We start from the raw sequence: 16,900 nt of genomic DNA, 5'->3' as shown, positions 1-16,900 counted from the left end.
GCTTTTAAGGCCTTTCAATGGATTGGATATAGCCCTCCAGATTATAAAGGATAATCTCCTTTGCTTAAAATTAACTGATCTACAAAATCCCCGTACAGCCACACCTAAACTTTGTTTAAACAATTGGGTGCTCTAGACTAGCCAAGCCCCGTTTTGGGAGACCAAAATTCAAAGCATGGTCCTCACCTTCAGGTATCTGGGATCTAGTGTTTTTATTTGTTTGTGGGGTAGGAAGAGGAAGGGGCAAGATATATCTAAAGATTAACAATAGAAAAAAGGTTTGGATGCCCTGCTGCATATAGTCCTCTGATAGACTCAGAAGAAGGGAAAGACAGGTGGGGTCTCATATGGCTGAGGTGTACAATATTTGATGAATGAAGTCCCTGTGACTATTGCCTCTATGGATCTGCCAGTTGCATGGAATTATTTTTCCTTCTCTCTAATCATTCTACACTTATACTTAATTTTCTTATTTAATCCATATGTATTTTGCATGCCTTTATTTCCATTGCTTTTCTCATTTTTCTTCATGCTTTTTTTTCCTTGTATAATTCCCAGCTGTTGGTCTTGTGCTTTGTTTGCTCAATTTCCCCACCCTGGTTCCTATATTGTCAAGTTTTTCTGTGCAAATACTCCTTTTACTTTACCACCAACCTCACCACTGGGAATAGAGACTTGCTCCCCGGGAATGTAGACCAGGCCATAACATGTCCTTCCAACCCTCCTCAACCATCACCTTAACTGAGAAACAATAGAAAAATGAAGAGTCATCAAAGGGTTTATTTCAGGTTAGTTTTAGATAGTGAAATACAACAGTGAAATGGAGGGGACTTTGCCATCTTCAGTCACCTAAGGTTGGGCTTAATTTGTATCATCCAAGGTCAGAGTCCAAGGAGAAGGACCTTGGACCTCATCTCTTACTGAGAGCAAGGATGGAACAGATGTACCTTTGACAATCTTCCTGTCTCCAGAATGTCAAAGAGTCAGCTGGATGAAAATAGTTACTGGTGTAGAAAAAACTCAGACATGAGTCAAGGGTTCTGGACTGTCCCTTTTGGAAACATCCTGAGCTTGGAGTTCTTGCAAACAGTCTAGAGAGGAAGAGAATTCCAGATCTGGAAGTTTAAATTGAGAACTACCACAATGATTCATGAGGTTCTCATGGGAAATGAACAAGAACCACGAGTTAGTTCCCTCTACTGATATAGTCTTACATATTTTTGTTTTCTATTCTCTTTGCCACACATTGCTTCCCCTCCACGCAATATGCAACTGGCTCTGAGCAAGGGCAAGAAAGACCTGACCTAGCCATCCACACCCACGCCCCTACCAGGGAGAAGGTGAGGCAAATAGATCTTAATGAGGAGAAAATAAAAGATGGCTTAGTGCTACTCCACTGTTACTCACCGGCTTGTGGTTAGGTTTGTGAGCAGCCAGCCTCTTGCCAATACCTACACGTTTTCTTGGAAGCAGGACACAGACATTCAAACAGAATGACTCAGGAAGATTCTGCTAACTCTAGAAGAGTCGATTGAACACCACATTTAAGTGATGCAACAGGACCACTGAATCATGCTCATAAACACTCACTTGTCCTGTCAAGAGCCTTCTGAGAGGACGCTCAGGAGTCAGGGCTCAGGGAAAGAGGGTGAGAAACACAACTGGACCCTTCTGGTTGGGCTGCTGGAAATAGCCCACGTACCCTGTGGTTGGTAGAAGAGGCGAGTCTTGCCCTCCAGGAGGCAATTTGGCCACATCTATCAAGTCATAAAAATGCTACTCTCTGACAGATCATGCCCTCTCCAGGAATTATTCCAATAAAGACTCCAGAGGAAAGAGCCTATGTGTGCAGAGGTCATGGCAACACTATCATCACAGAAACCTGAAGCCACCTCAAAACAAGCGCACTAGGAGAATTTTTAAAAATAAATCACATATCCTGAAACCACTACAAATGAATGAAAACGCGAGTAAGTGTTCATAATACAGACTAGACAGGAACTCAGAAAGAGGAAAGCATTTGGACTTGGGGAAGGGCAAACAGGTATTTACCCTTTAAATTTCCTTCAAAGTGTTTTAAAGTGGGAAGAGACCAAAAATGAAAGGAAAGAGAAGAAAGACTTTGTCCCCAACAAAAGGGGTGTTCCAGAGCTCTTGGGCCCCAGTGATAATTCTCTGGTGTCTTTTTTTCTCTGGATGCTGTGTATATGACAATGCTTCCAGGGAGAAAAATACCAGTACTGCAGAGTTTGAAAGAAAGAGAAGCAAGGTCTTGACCTTAAAAGCAAACACAACAACAAAAATAATCCACTCTTGCATGAATGTGAAAAAGTTTACTACCTTGCAGCAAAGGTAGTGATTTAGGCTGACATATCCCTTATCCAAATGCTGAGGACCAGAAGTACTTTAGATTTCAGAGGTTTTCAGATTTTGGAATGTTTGTATAGACTTTACCAGTTGAGCTTGCCTAACCCAGAAGTCCAAAAAGCCAAATTGCTCCAAAATCTGAAACATTGTGAACTCTACTCTCAAAAGTTTCAGATTTTGAAGCACTTTGAATTTTAGATCAGGATGCTCAATCTGTACCTTAATTGAGGTGTCCTCTAAGAATAAAACTTTTTACAAAGAGATTTGAACCAAAAAAGTATAAGCCCCAACTTCCTCCCTCCAAAATAAAAATGCAGCACAGCATAAGCCCTGTTTCTGTCTGCCCCCTCTTTCATAATTACCCAATGGAGATTTGAGTTGACATATGATATATGAGATTTTATGTTACTTGTGGGTTTGTCATATGTGGCCTTTCTTGTGTTTAAACACATTCTTTCTATACATAACTTGTTTAGAGTTTTTAATCATTCCTTTCATACATAACTTGTTTAGAGTTTTTATCATGGAGGGATGTTGAATTCTGCCACATGCTTTTTATGCATCTACTGAGATATCATATGGGTTTGTGCTTCACATTCTTAATGTGATGTTATATTTACAGATTTGTGTATGTTGAACTATTCTTGCATTCCTAGCAAAATCCTACCTAATCGTGGTGGATGATCCTTCTAGTGTGTCATTGGCTGGCTCAGTTTGTGAAGTATTTCACTGAGCTTTTCAGGGTACCAGATTATGTTCATCTATGAACAACCTCTCTATTTAATGAAGCCTCTCCCAGTAGTTGGTGTGAACCCTGGACAATCACTGACCCCTGAATGTGGACCGGACTCTGACACAGTTCTGGGAACACTGACATGCCCATTTAGTGCCACCGTAAAATGAAAAGCATTCTTTTCTCTTAATGTCTCTGAATAGAGGATGGCAGGTCATTCACAAGGAGCTCTCTGCATGTGAATCCAAAAAGAAGACAGGTTTCAGGTAGCTGGCAAGGATCCTGGTGAATAAATGCTGTGCTGGCTCTAATAGCTCTGTAGGCTCAACAGATATGCTACTATGTCACTGGATTAAGAAGCAGCATATGGATTCTGTTGAAATGGAGCTAAGGAAAAAGATAGACATTGTAGACCCAGGACAGTCATCAGCAAACTTCATGAGGTGAGAGCAACAAGAGTTAAACCAAGAAAACTCCACGATACCCTCTAGTGACACACCTGCTACCACAGACACACTGACCACTCTGACTCTGGAGATGAGAGAAAGGCTTGAGAGGGAAGGGACAATCGGGCCCAAAGCATGAAGGAGGTGGAGAGGTGAGCCTGCCCTAGGTGCCTGCAGTCCTGTGACTATTAGTCCCTAGGCTGTATCTTCAGGAGAGAGAATAAGCAATGCAGCAGTGGCAGAAAAACATCTTGGGAAATATTTTGTCGGGTAGATTATACCTGGGTGAGAAAGAAAAAAGGAAGTTATAGCAATATCGGAAACACTGGAGGGGGGAGGTTGCAAGACTCCAGTGTACCTGCACTGGGCAGTGGGCAGATACCCAGAAGAGAAGGAACAGACAGATGGGCAGGATGGAAAGCAGGATGGGCATGCAAGAAGCCAGGTGAGTAAGAAGAAGAGGAAAACCTCTGCAGAGCCTGGAAGGAGGCCCAGGCCGGGAACAAAGGATGTTTCTGGAAGGATGTAAGGCTCAGAGCAGCTCTGAGAAAGAAAAGCAGAACTCTGGAAGCAACCATGGAGGCTTCTTGGCCTAGCCTATATATTATTTCTTTCACTCTATATATTATTTTAATAAAAACAACTTGTATGGTCGAATTAAATATAAATATATCACATAACAATGCTCCAGCTGAGGGTGTGGTGTGACAGGCTGAGGCTTGGGTCTTTTTCGGCTCCTCTGACTTCCCTTTACATCTTGGCCATCACTCTACATGACCCTTCTTGTCAAGCACACAGACAGATGTCATCGAAGCCTGTGCTGTAATATTTCACTCAAGCCTCAACTTTTTCCCACTGGGCACATTCCAGGTAAGCCACAGCCCAAGCACCCCATAGCGTTGCCCCAAGTTTTCCCTCTGAAGAAACATTTCTAGTATAATCCCACCTTCCAAGGCCTGTAGGCAAGCTGCCTGGAACAAGCTTTCTCTTGTTAAGCATCTGCTGCCTCAAGCTGCAAGACTGCTCTCACTTTTGTTGACCCCAAAGTCTGAAAAATAAGGGATTAGCCTGAGTCTGCCCTGTTGCTTTCTTTCCCTGCTCAGAGGCCTTGATTTGAACTGTGGTTCTTCCAGAGAGTAGATATCTGATTAATTGGCAAATGTCTTGCTCCATCACAGGCCACCTGCCCAGGTTGGTTTATAGAAAAAGCACAGGTCTTCTGTGTTCATTTTACCTAACTTCAAAGGAAGTGGGAGCTAGAAGGATTAAGGGGAAGGGCACTCATGGCTGTGAATCTGCTGGAGCCTCTCCATGAAACAGTCAGGAACCACCAAGGGGGGAAAAGGGCAAATGCATCCCTGGGCCTTAACTCATTGCTACTAGAAGCATGGCATGTGCTTTCTCCCTCTGTCCACCTTAACTCACAACTAGTTAGCTACTCAAAGCATGATATGTGCCCTTCCCAACCCTTTTACTCATTCTCAAAGTCTTAACAGTCTCAGAAACCAGATTTACCATTAAAGCCAGGTCACTCTCACCATGACTCTCCAACTTCAAACAACATAAAGGACATACTCTTGAAAAGTGACCAAACAGCAGGGCCCTTGGGCCCTTGACCTTTGTACTTGCCTATGATTTGTGTTTTCTTCACTCCCCACCCTCGTGTTCTTTTAACAGCTACCCAACTCATCCTTATCACAGGACAGACATGTTTATACAGGGTGCCACATCCATGTGAGATAGGATGATTATCACCAGGACGACCAGAAAACTCCTTCAAGATTAAGGGTTCACCCAGGAAATGAGAAACACCTTTTGAAAGGTACCCACAGCCAGTTACCATTCCTAAACTCTAGCCCACCTCCCCGCCACTTACCCAAGAATCAAACTCTTTCTTTTGTCCTGAGAGTCAGCCTGACACTCTCCATCAGTGCAGTGTCTCTTCTCAAGTAGAAGCCCATCATGAAAGCTTTGCTGTATATTCGCTCACCCGATTTGGTTTTATTTCTACTGTCACCAAGGCAAAGTCCCCATGTCCGGTATCACCCAGATGGTCCAAAAGGACAGAACATGCAGGATGCTTACTGAGCTAGCTTAGGCTCAGGATGCTGGGTATGCAGAAGGATTCGTGTGAATGTGGAAAACGAAGCCCATACTGATGCTGGTTTATAAAAAGAAGAAGAAATCAAGGACCACCTACCACCAATGTGAACACAGCACATGTGAGAGAATTCTAAGAGGTGATTACAGCGGTAAATTTAAACATTTTAGGCCATCTCCTTCACACCTAAGGTATGGTCACCCCCTCAGTTTCCTGGTTCCACCTACCAATCTGTAAAGGTGCTTTCTAATTCACATTTTAACTTAAGCATAGCAATTCACAATGTGCAGGTTACTGGTTGAACTAGTTGCCACAAGCCCCAGACACCTGGGCACAGGTGCCCCACTTTCACATGTTGCAGGCAGCTAGGTAATCCCACTTCTCTGTACTACAGGCAGGATAAAGAGATAAAAAGAACCAGAAGCCAGAGTCCCTGATATGTAGATAAAGTAAAATAGATGAGAAAGACAAATACCCAAGGAAGTGATGCACATTGTATCTTATGGAAATGAAGACTCCATCAACCGAAAACTAAACTAGTATTAAATTCCCATTAAGGAAGAAAAAAATGCTACCAATACAACTAGGATACATCATCACCTGTAATATGTAGGTTTGCGTTCAGGGAAACTGGACTCCTGAAAAGAGTTTGTCTTAGAACAGATGAAAACTAGTACATCAAGACTTGGGGTCCAGCCTCAGGGAAGTCACATAAACCAGGACTTCTCCAAACAGGGCACTACATAAGAATCTCCCGGGTTGTTATGACACAGATTCTGATCTGGGGTAGTAGAACACAGGTCTGGGGCAGAACTGTGGAAGGCTGATTTTCTCATCAGCTCCCAGTTGAGCCCACTCTGCTCTCAGGGACATCACTGCACAGATAAGATGTGAGCTACTTCAACTTGTGTGTTACTGGTGATGGCCGTTTGAGTGCAAAAAAGAACAATGGACTCAGAAACAACATTTTCATACACTTTGTGCCAGGACTGGTCTGAGCCCTTTGTACATACAACCCCACCTAACCTTCATCATATCCCAGTAAGAAGTAGGCTTGTGTCATCTCAACTTCATGAATGCAGACACTACAGCAGAGGAAAGGTGCGAACAGGTCTGAATTCCCTACCAGGCTGTGGAGAGCAGACCAAGCCACTTAACTTCTTGGGCATTTTATTAATGTATAAAGTAAAAGTAACAATGTGTATCTCCTGGTATGAAGAACTGATTTCAAAATATCTGGAAATCATGTGAGTGGAAGGAAAGTACTTTTCAAATTCTGACGGCACTACATAGACTGAGGTGACCATGATGAGCAGATGATCTTCATGGTGTCCTTCCTGTGGCATCCTCACATCAATGACAGTCAACAGAGGTCCATAAAAAGTTTCCAGAGAAGCTTCATCTGCAATTTGAGTAATGACCCTTGAGGCACACTTGATTATAATTTCTCCAATGCTTGACATTTTTGTTTGAAATGAAGCCCAGTGACAAAATTCTGGAATCCCAAGGAGTCTTATCCAGATAGTGCAGACTACACCCTCCCTGGCAGGTCAAAAAGCCAAGAACTGAATTTCTGCAGCTCAGGGATAAAGGGGCACAGGGAATATCTCCTCACAATATGCTACCCTGGTATGAGTCCTGGATATCAGCAGATGCCAGAAGAGGTTTTACTCTGATATTCCCTTATCTACCTGAAAACTGGGCTTGCTAAGAAGAAAACAGCTGCCTTTGGTCATGCCCCACCACCACACGTTTTCATTAACTAGCCTCATCACAGGAACAAAGATGGAGAAATGTCTGCACCTGGATAGAGTGTCACAAGCTATTATCTGTCTCTTGTGCCCACTCGACTTTCAAAGAGGATTGTCTACAGAATCATTATTATCTCCCAGGCTATTCATCCCCTTACAAATCACTTACTGTACCTCAAAAATGGCCCATATTCCTCTTTCCCTCTCTCCGATGAAGAAGGGTATTAAGCATCCTAACCTCATGGGATTGTTGGACACTCACTGTCCTGTGGTTTCCCCATGCATGGTAATAAATTTGTATGTGTTTGTCTCCTGTTCATCTGTTTCAGCTTTTCTGCCTACCCATCCCAACAGGGTAAGAATTTATAGACAACCAAATCAGATTTTATCCAGGTTTTTCATCACAACACAATTTCCCTCACTGTATTAATGTCTTAAGAATATGAACTTGAGGGCTGGGGAGATAGCTCAGCTGGTAGAGTGCTTGCCTCACAAGCACAAGGCCCTGAGTTCAATCCCCAGTACCGCAAAAAAAAAAAAAAAAAAAAAAAAGAATATGAACTTGAAATTATACTTCTGACCAGCAGAATCTTGTGAATTTCTCAGTGGAATAAGTGCTACTATACAATACTCAGACATGCCTAGCTGGAATTTCCCAGTGCACAAAGGGATGCCCTATCTCAAATTTGAAGATAAACTAGACAGGAAAAAATGGAGTGAACACCTATGAGACAATACAACAGATCCCACATCCTTCATTCTCTTGGACACAGGGTGCTCATTCTACTCCAGAAGGTCTGAGGTGCTTACAGGGGTATGTAGGGATGGATGGTGAATAGGTGATGGCAAGTCAGTATGTCATGGCCTAGGATGCACAGAGTCAAGACAGGATAGTAGGAGGGTTCCCAGGATAGTAGGAGGGTTCCAAGAACCTTCTCTTTCTGACCTAGAAATGATGCTGCAATCTGGTGTCACCTTTATGAGCCCCCACCTGGATGTGCCTATGGGAATTCCCCCCCGAAACACACATCCCTACCTTACTTAGAATTTCTGTCTGATGCTTAACTGTCAGGATTCAAATATGCCTTCAAGTTAGTCAATGAGATTTAAAACGGGGTTTAAAAAAGTGAGGAGAGAGAAAAAAATCAATGAAATGAAAAAGATTTTTTGCTGTACTTTGGATCTTAAATTATCCCCAAAGGCCCATGTGGTAAAAACTTAGTCCACAGCTTGGAGCTATTGGGAGGTGACAGAACCTTTAAGAGGTAGGGCCAAGCAGGAGGTCTCCTGGTCATGGGAGGACCTTCAAATGGGGATATTGGGACCCTAGACTCTGCTCTTCCTCTTTTTTGCACTCAGACACCATGAAGTGAGTGGAGCTCCTCTGCTATGTGCTGTTGTGATACACTGCCTTGCCACAGGCAATAACACTCATCAACCATTGTCTGAAACTTACAAAACTGTGAGCCAAAATAAACCTTTCCTCTTTTTAAGTTGATTATGTTGGGTATTTTGTTACAGTAATGGAAGGCTGACTAATGGAGCTGTTATTCTAAAAAAAAAATAAAATCAATAAAATTGATAAATTTCTAGCAATATGACAAAAAAAAAAAAAAAAAAAAAAAACCAACAAAACAAATACCAAAAAAAGACACAAGTCACTAATTTCAGGAACCAAACCAGGATATCACTGTAGACCCTGCAGTCATTAAATGGATAAAGGAGTACTACCAACAACATTATACTCATACATTCAACACCTTAGAAGAAATGGACCAATTTGTCAATAACCACAAACCATTCAAATTTAATCAAAATGAAACAGACAAGCTGAATAGTTCTATAATCACTAAAAAAAACTGAATTTATAATTTAAAAGTTCCCCAAAAATAATTCTCCAGTCCCATGTGGTTTCATTGGTGAAGTCTACCAAACAATTAAGATAAATTAAGAAACAATTAAGAATTAATCTGTGTAATCTCTTCCAGAAAGACAAGGAAGTTTCCCAACTCGTTTTATGCAGCCAGTACTTCCTTGATAACAAAATCAAAAAAAGATGTACAAAAAAAAAAAAAAAAAACAACAAAAAAAAACCAGCCCTCCAGATAACATCTCATATGAGTTTGGATGCAAACAAATTCTCAAAAAACATAAGCAATTGAACACGGCAATATCTAAAATAAATGACACACCATGTGAGAATGTAAATTAATATAAACATTATGGAGAACAGGATGGAGATGCCTCAAAAAACTTAAAAATAGAACTACCATGTGACCCACAATCCTACTTCTGGGCATATAACCAAAAGAACTGAACTCAGTATATTGAAAAGATATCTGTGATCTCATGTTCACTGCAGCATATGCACAATAGCCAAGATTTGAATCAATTTAAGTGTCCATCAGTGAATACATAAAGAAAATGTGGTATATGTACTTGATGGACTTTTATCCAGTCTTAAAATAAACAAACAAACAAAAAAATTGTGTCTCTGCAATCACATGCACAGACCTGGAGGACATTATGCTAAAAGAAATAAGACAAGCACAAAAAGATAAACACAACATAATCTCACTTATATGTGGCGTCTAAAAGAGATGAATTTCCAGGTACAGTGATGTATGTCTAATCCCAGCAGCTCAGGAGGTGAGGAAGAGGATCGCAAGTTCAAAACCAGCCTCAGCAACTTAGTAAGCCCCTGAGCAACTTAGCGAGACCCTGTCTCAAATTAAAAATGATCTAGGGATGTGGCTCAGTGGTAAGTGCCCCTTGGTTCAATCTCCAGTACCAAAAAAAACAAACACAATTAAAAGAGATGAACTCATGAAGCAGAGAGTAGAAAGGCTAGGGAGGAGGGATGTGGAGGTACTATTCAAGGCATGAAGTTTCAATTAAGAGGAATAAGTTCTCAAGACCTATTGTACAGATTGGTGACCACAGCTATTAAAAATGTATTATATATTTCAAAACTGCTAAAAGAACAGAATTTATATGTTCTCATTACAAAAAATGTGTGTGAAGGGATGGATGTGATAGTTAGCTTGATGTCTATCATTCCAAAATGCATCAACCATATATCAAACATATATCAAACCATCAGAGAGTACCACATAAATATACACAATTTTTTTTGTCAATTAAAACCAAAAATTTAAATTTAAGAAAAGAATAAAATGATATACCATGAGCCAGTGGGATTTATTCTGGGCAAGGCTGGTTCAACATTACTCAATCAATGTAATTTCCCGTTAGCGAGTGGCAATGCATGTTCCTCTGATCCTTCCACATCAGTATGAAGACATGACCATGATGGTTGGAAATGGAAACCATCATTCCAGCCAGGCCTACTGCCTGTCCTCCTTGAGCCCAGATCCCAACTTGGGGTCAGACTCTGGGAAATTCACACATGAATTTGATCTGCTCAGAGCTGTTCACACAGAGATGTCAGAGAACAACATTCCTCCCTGCTGACCCAGAACCTGGACACCTGGACAAAGGCTCCCAGGCCCATTTCTAAGGGACTCTCTTTACGCCCTAAGTCACCTAGTACCTTTCTTACCCTGAAAAGCACCCTGCTCTAACTGATGGATGCACCAAGATTGAGTCAAGCAGAAAAGACCCTATCCACTTTCAACTTGCTTTGTGAATCATGAGACAGCATTCATGTGGAGTCCTGGAGGGGACAACTCCCCTATCTGAAAGCTCATTCTGTTCTTAGCAGTCCAGGATCAAGTGTCAGACAATTCCAGCTACAAGTGAACCCAACCCAGGCCTTACTTGCAAAAACGAAGCTCTGCAAAGGGGCTGGAGGTACAGTTCAGTGGTAGAGCGTTTGCCCAGCATGCATGAGGGCCTGGGTTCTATTCCTAGTACAGAGGGTGAAGGGGGTCTGCAAGGCTTATGGATCTTATGAACGAGTCTTTAGTCCTCCTATAAAACTATTCCCAGTTCTAGTTTTTGATATTAAATTTGCTCTTAAAAGTTTTGAAGTAAATTTGGAAAAACTCAAATCTAAGTTCAAATTCAATTGTTGAAAAATACCAAAACATAAATTCAAGTTCAACTGGCTCTTAAGATGTGAGTCAGAAGGGTGTCATTTAACCCTCATGGGGCTCAGAGCACGTAAGCAGATTTGCAGCAGGGAGTTGTGTAGCTCTGCATAAATTTTCTAACCTTTGCTGCTTTGTAGTATCTGAAGATAAGCAGCATGGATTTTCTGGCAAGAAATTCATAGAATAGTCAAGCATCCTTATACCAATCCACCTAATGGGTACAACACCAGGCACACTGCTGCCTTCTAAGTGGGAGACACTCTGAAGCTGGCACAATAATTATGGGGAAGATTTCTGTAGGGCAATCTTAAGATGAAGCATGGGTCTGGCACCAAGCCCTAGAGCCTTAAAGAAAAGAAGACATCCATGTGGACACTCAAAAGCCCATATAAGCAGCTCCTTCAGGAGTAGGTAAATGTCTTCCCATGAGTTCCTGGGTGACCAATCAGGGAGCTGCCACTTTGCAGATATGATCAAAGTAGGTGCAATAGTGGAGGTCCCAGTCTCCTTCCATATCCCTCTCTGTGCACCTCACCACCATGGAAGCTCAGGACTGCCCATGCTCTGCTCCCATCCCACCCCTCACCCCATCCTGGAGAGATGCATCTGTAGTTTATAAATCTGCCTTAATCCTAATTATCTACAGACCACCTTTTTTTTGAAAAAAGATTATCTTCTAGACTTTCCTGAAAAGCAAGTCTGGGTTTTATTCACACTTTCTTAACCTTCTCATTTTTGTTGGCTGCTTCTTGTGTTGGTACCAACTGTATCCTGCTAGATATTAGCACTCACTCCCTTATGTGGACTCTGGGCATGAGTTCCCATAGCAGGCAATGCAGAGACACATGCAGAATTTACTTTTTCAGGAGTTATACTAAGAAACTAAGAGTGAGAACATTCTACCAGCCAATAATAAAACTATGTGTAGTTTACCATGGAAATGGACAATTCAATGAGTGGTGGACAATGCAAACCAGTAGGAACTCCCAAAACAGCAAACTCAACAGCCCCTCCAATCTGCCCTCCTCCAACAGTAAAAGGATCACCAAACTTTTGCTGGGATCTTTTAAACTGAAACCAGTTCTGGTTAAAATAGAAAAAAAATCTTTGTGTACGCCTCATGCCCAATTTTCTGACACCAGAGTTTCCAAATTCTTCCTGGAGTTGGCTCATGGTTCAGATTGGAGAAAGCAAGAACTTAAGTCAGGACACTAAAATACCTTCCAAGTAAAAAATTTAAATTGCTGCCCCCCATCATGCATAACATTTTTCTATAGTATCAAACTCTTCTTGTAGTCTACTGAATTTTGTCCTATTCTAGTTAAGTGGGGATATTTTAAATAGATCTCAAAGGGGGTGCCTGACGTTCCATGTTACTTTAAAATGCCCTAACACTGACTGATATTTGAGAATATTCTACAGGTACTAAGAAATTATAATTGCCGATGTAGCAGTGGAAATCTCAGCACTGTACCTTGCAGGTGTGGGAGCATTAAGCAAATTTACACAGTGAGTTGCAGCACTGAGCCCATTGTGTGCCAGGTGCACAGGGCCATCAGATGATGAATGTAGCACGGATCTGACCAAACACCAGGAGCGAGGAGTGGAAGGGTCACGTACATCATGCACATCTGCTGAGATCTGAAGAAACTGCTGGGAAGTTAAAAAACAACACCCAAGGAAGCTGAGGCACAGCTGGCTTCCTGGTTCCTGTCTCAGGTGAGGCTTGGTATGCAGCCCTGTGAGTCACAACAAGGAACTGTGGGGCCCAGGCAGGTGCAGACGGTTCAAGCTGAGCTTGAATCCTGCCTGAGGATTGGGCAGACCCTTACATACTCTACCATGTTTCTAAAACATGGGTGTGGGCACAGTTGGCTTGACCCATGTGGAAGCTAGGAAAGAGCCAGATGGTCTGATTCTGCACGCACTAGGGCATCCCAGACCTCTCCCCTGCCAGGGATCATGGACCCTCACACAAATGGGCATGGGAATGTACACAACTAGGTGTGTGTGGACTCACATGTAAAATCTTTTATTAAACAGTGAGGTTAAATATGTCCAGTTGTCCCTCAGTATACATGAGGGATTTTTTCTAGTACCTGTGCCGATACCAAAACCCAAGTCCCATAAATAAAATGGCATAGTATTTGCACAGAACTTACAAACATGCTCCTGCATACTTTAAATCATCTTTAGGTGACTTATAATTCCATGTAAATAGATGTTCTACTTCATTGTTTAGGGAATAATTACAAAGAAAAATCTATACATGTGCAAAACAAACTTATAGGACCAGTGGATACATGTGGTCAACACATAAAACATATATTAAAACGTATATCTTATTTGTGTGTAAGATAAGCTTATTACTAACAGGTTTAAGGTTTATTCAGTTTCTTCTCCAATTTCTTGAAATAAGTTGAGTTTCTTCAGCGAATACAAGTTTACTTTTATGCAAAACATAATTTTTTTTCCTCCTGAAAAATATTAACACTGGGGGAGGGGGGTAAAACATGAGTCTGTGGGAAAATGCAATGTGTCTCACCCCGGTAATTATGTGGAAAGGCTATGAAAGGGCAGGAGAGAGGTATTTCATCGTGTCCTGATATCAAATAACTGACTGTAAGAGAGGAATCCTTTGAACAGACAATGAACTGTAACATGACATTCGATTTCCAAAGCTTGCTCTGGGTCTGTGGAATAGAGCAAGAAACATCAGTGCCCTTTGACTTTCCCAGCTCCCAGGGTGTCTGAGGAAGTCACTTCTACTGTCCTGTTCAACTGTGGAAAGTGGGGGGTAGGGGGGCAGGGCACATGCACCTCCAGCAGCCTCCAGGCCTCACTGATGATTGCATACTGTAAGCGGTTCAGGACAAAGCCGTCAATCTCCTTCAGGACTCGCACAGGGGACTGTCCGATCTTCCTCATCAGGGCATGGGTTCTATCCATTGTTGCAGGGGCCGTCTCCGGGTGAGGGACCAGCTCGACCAGTGGGACGTAATATGGAGGATTCACCTTAAGAGAGGGAAAGAGGAGAAGGGTCAAGGAGATGGCTCTGGGGTGTGTTGCTCTTATTGACATGACCCACCTATGCCAAATGGTCTGGGTGGGTGTGGGTGTCTTTGAAAAGGTCCTTAGATATTCAGTATCCAATGATAAAACATTTGAAAAAGAAATGCATTCACAAGAAGAAAGAAAAGAAAAATTGAGACAGAACTGTGTAGTTATTGACAGTGATGGTGCCCCTTGCATTTCAAGCGGTGGAAATAGGAGAGGAACAAGTCAAGACCTCCCACTAGAAAAGCTAAGGGACAAATACACTGTCTTAAAGCTTTCCTTTCCGATGGGCCCTTCTGCTGTAAGACTGCGAGGGAAACTAGGAGACACATCCTCCAGGAACTGGGAAGACAAACACTCAGAGAAGGAGCACTTTCTCCAAGGTTTCCGGGGATGGTCCCTGTGCTCAGCCTAGGCAGGGTGCACATGGCCGGAGGTACAGAGAGGGGCTGCAGCTGCCAGGCTCTGTAGGAGTCTAGGCTGGGCCAGGCACAAGGGAAGCATTCTTCCTCCCGTTGGGTATCTGAAACAGAGCCTGGTGCATGTGATTGCAGATAGCACAGTGCGCCAACACAGGCTTCCTTCACCCTCTCTGGGCACATGGAACCAGTCAGCCCCACAGGAGAGGCAGCCAGCCCTCCCAGGAGACAGCCAGGCCATTGACAATTCATCCACACACAGCAGAGGAGGGGCAGATTCCTTTTCCCCTTTCCAGGATGAAACACAGGCTAAGGATGAGTGGTGGAGAGTATTGAATACCTCTGTGTTTTGATACTTTCTGTAGTTGGTCCTCTCATCTCACAGAGAGAGCTAAAAGGCATCCTCTGGACAGCAGCAGCACTGAGCTTGGACTAGGCAGATATTCAAAGAAATGCAGAGAAACACACTTGTTCTACAAGCAGCAAGCCCATAAACCAAATATGTACATGACAACCAACACAAGGGCAAATGGTTTGTGTGGCAGACAGGAGGGTGCATCAGAAAAGACACAAGTGTGGGCCAAGGTGGCTGGGGGAGCATCCTGGTGCTTTACAGAAGGAAGCAGGCCCTGAGCTAATTCTAGGCAATGCTGGAGTTCAGTGGCTGACTGGATACATGTTTGGGGCCACGCATCCTAGCAAATGCCTGTGTCTGGCTGTACCACCTGCTGCAGGCAGACTGCCTCGTCCCAGAGAGCATCATTCACAGAGAAGAGCACTGGGGGGTTAAGGAGATCCCCATAACATCCATCAATCCATCATGTTCCCCAGACTGAGTCAGGAAGGAAAAAGAAGAGAAGACTTTGTAAAGTGTGTCTAAACTATCAGTAGAACCCTCTCCTGCTTTGACTGATGGCTGACACAGATTGTAAATAACAGCAGAGATAGACTGAATGCAACTTTCAGACAACCCTTCACCAACATGCTCTATGGGCTATACTGTTGTATGTAAACCCCTCTACACCAGAATTCTGGAGTCATCACCTCAGAGAGATGGGGTTGGTGAACAAGGTCACCAGAAAACACATATCCAAATCCCAGCAGCTCAGACGGCTGAGGCAGAAGGATCACGAGTTCAAAGCCAGCCCTAGTAACAGCGAGGTGCTGAGCAACTCAGTGAGACCCTGTCTCTAAATAAAATACAAAATAGGGCTGGGGATGGGGCTCAGTGGTTTGAGTGCCGCTGAGTTCAATTCCCGGTACCCTCAATGCTCCCCCAAAAAAACACATGTCCAGAACAGAGAAAATGGCTGCATTAATACCTGTCTTCCTGAGCCTTTTGTGTGTGATGTCCACCCACAGCCACTTTTTTTATTTTAAATTTTGATTCATTGTACACAAATGGGGTACAACTATTGTTTCTCTGGTTGTACACGAAGTAGAGTCACATCATTTGTGTAATCATACATGTACACAGGGTAATGATGTCTGTCTTATTCTATTATCTTTCCTTCTCCCTGCCCCCTCCCAGCCCTCATTTCCCTCTTCACAATTCATCCTCCATTCTTCCCTTACCTTCCCCCGCCCCCGCAATATGTATCATCATCGACTTATCAGGGAAATCATTCGGTCTTTGGTTTTTTGTGATTGGCTTATTTCACCACAACCACTTTTGCTGAATTAAGGAAGCCCACACTAAAGACCCATCAGAACTACTCTGCTCTGATACCACAGGCCCATCCTGTCAGTGCCTTCTGCTCACCTCCTGCCGCTGAGGAAATCCTGTTCTAACTCCTACAAAAGGCGCCCAAGAGAACATGTGGATGTCACAACATACTGGCTAGTGACTTCTCTGAGCTGGGGTGGAGATGGCAGTCTTTTGCAATTGCTGAATATCCACTCTTGCCAGGGACTTTCAGGGACATGAGCAGGCCTCCTTCTCTCTTATCCTATTTCCTGTCCAGACAAAGA

General features: G+C 42.9%; 1 protein-coding gene across 3 annotated transcripts in view; it reads right to left on the bottom strand.

Moving 5' to 3' along the window:
- Nucleotides 1-16,900, bottom strand: part of Cryl1 (crystallin lambda 1) — a 185,564-nt gene that overhangs the window by 12,944 nt on the left and 155,720 nt on the right. For all 3 annotated transcript variants that reach the window (XM_047552618.1, XM_047552616.1, XM_047552617.1), the window contains exon 5: nucleotides 14,274-14,468. In XM_047552618.1, the coding sequence (XP_047408574.1) occupies nucleotides 14,274-14,468 (195 nt within the window). The remainder of the gene's footprint in view (nucleotides 1-14,273; nucleotides 14,469-16,900) is intronic.

Source organism: Sciurus carolinensis, chromosome 5 (assembly GCF_902686445.1).
Source record: "Sciurus carolinensis chromosome 5, mSciCar1.2, whole genome shotgun sequence".
NCBI classification, from domain to species: Eukaryota; Metazoa; Chordata; class Mammalia; order Rodentia; family Sciuridae; genus Sciurus; species Sciurus carolinensis.
Note: the sequence above shows the minus strand (reverse complement) of the source record. Positions and strands in the feature narration are given on the sequence as shown.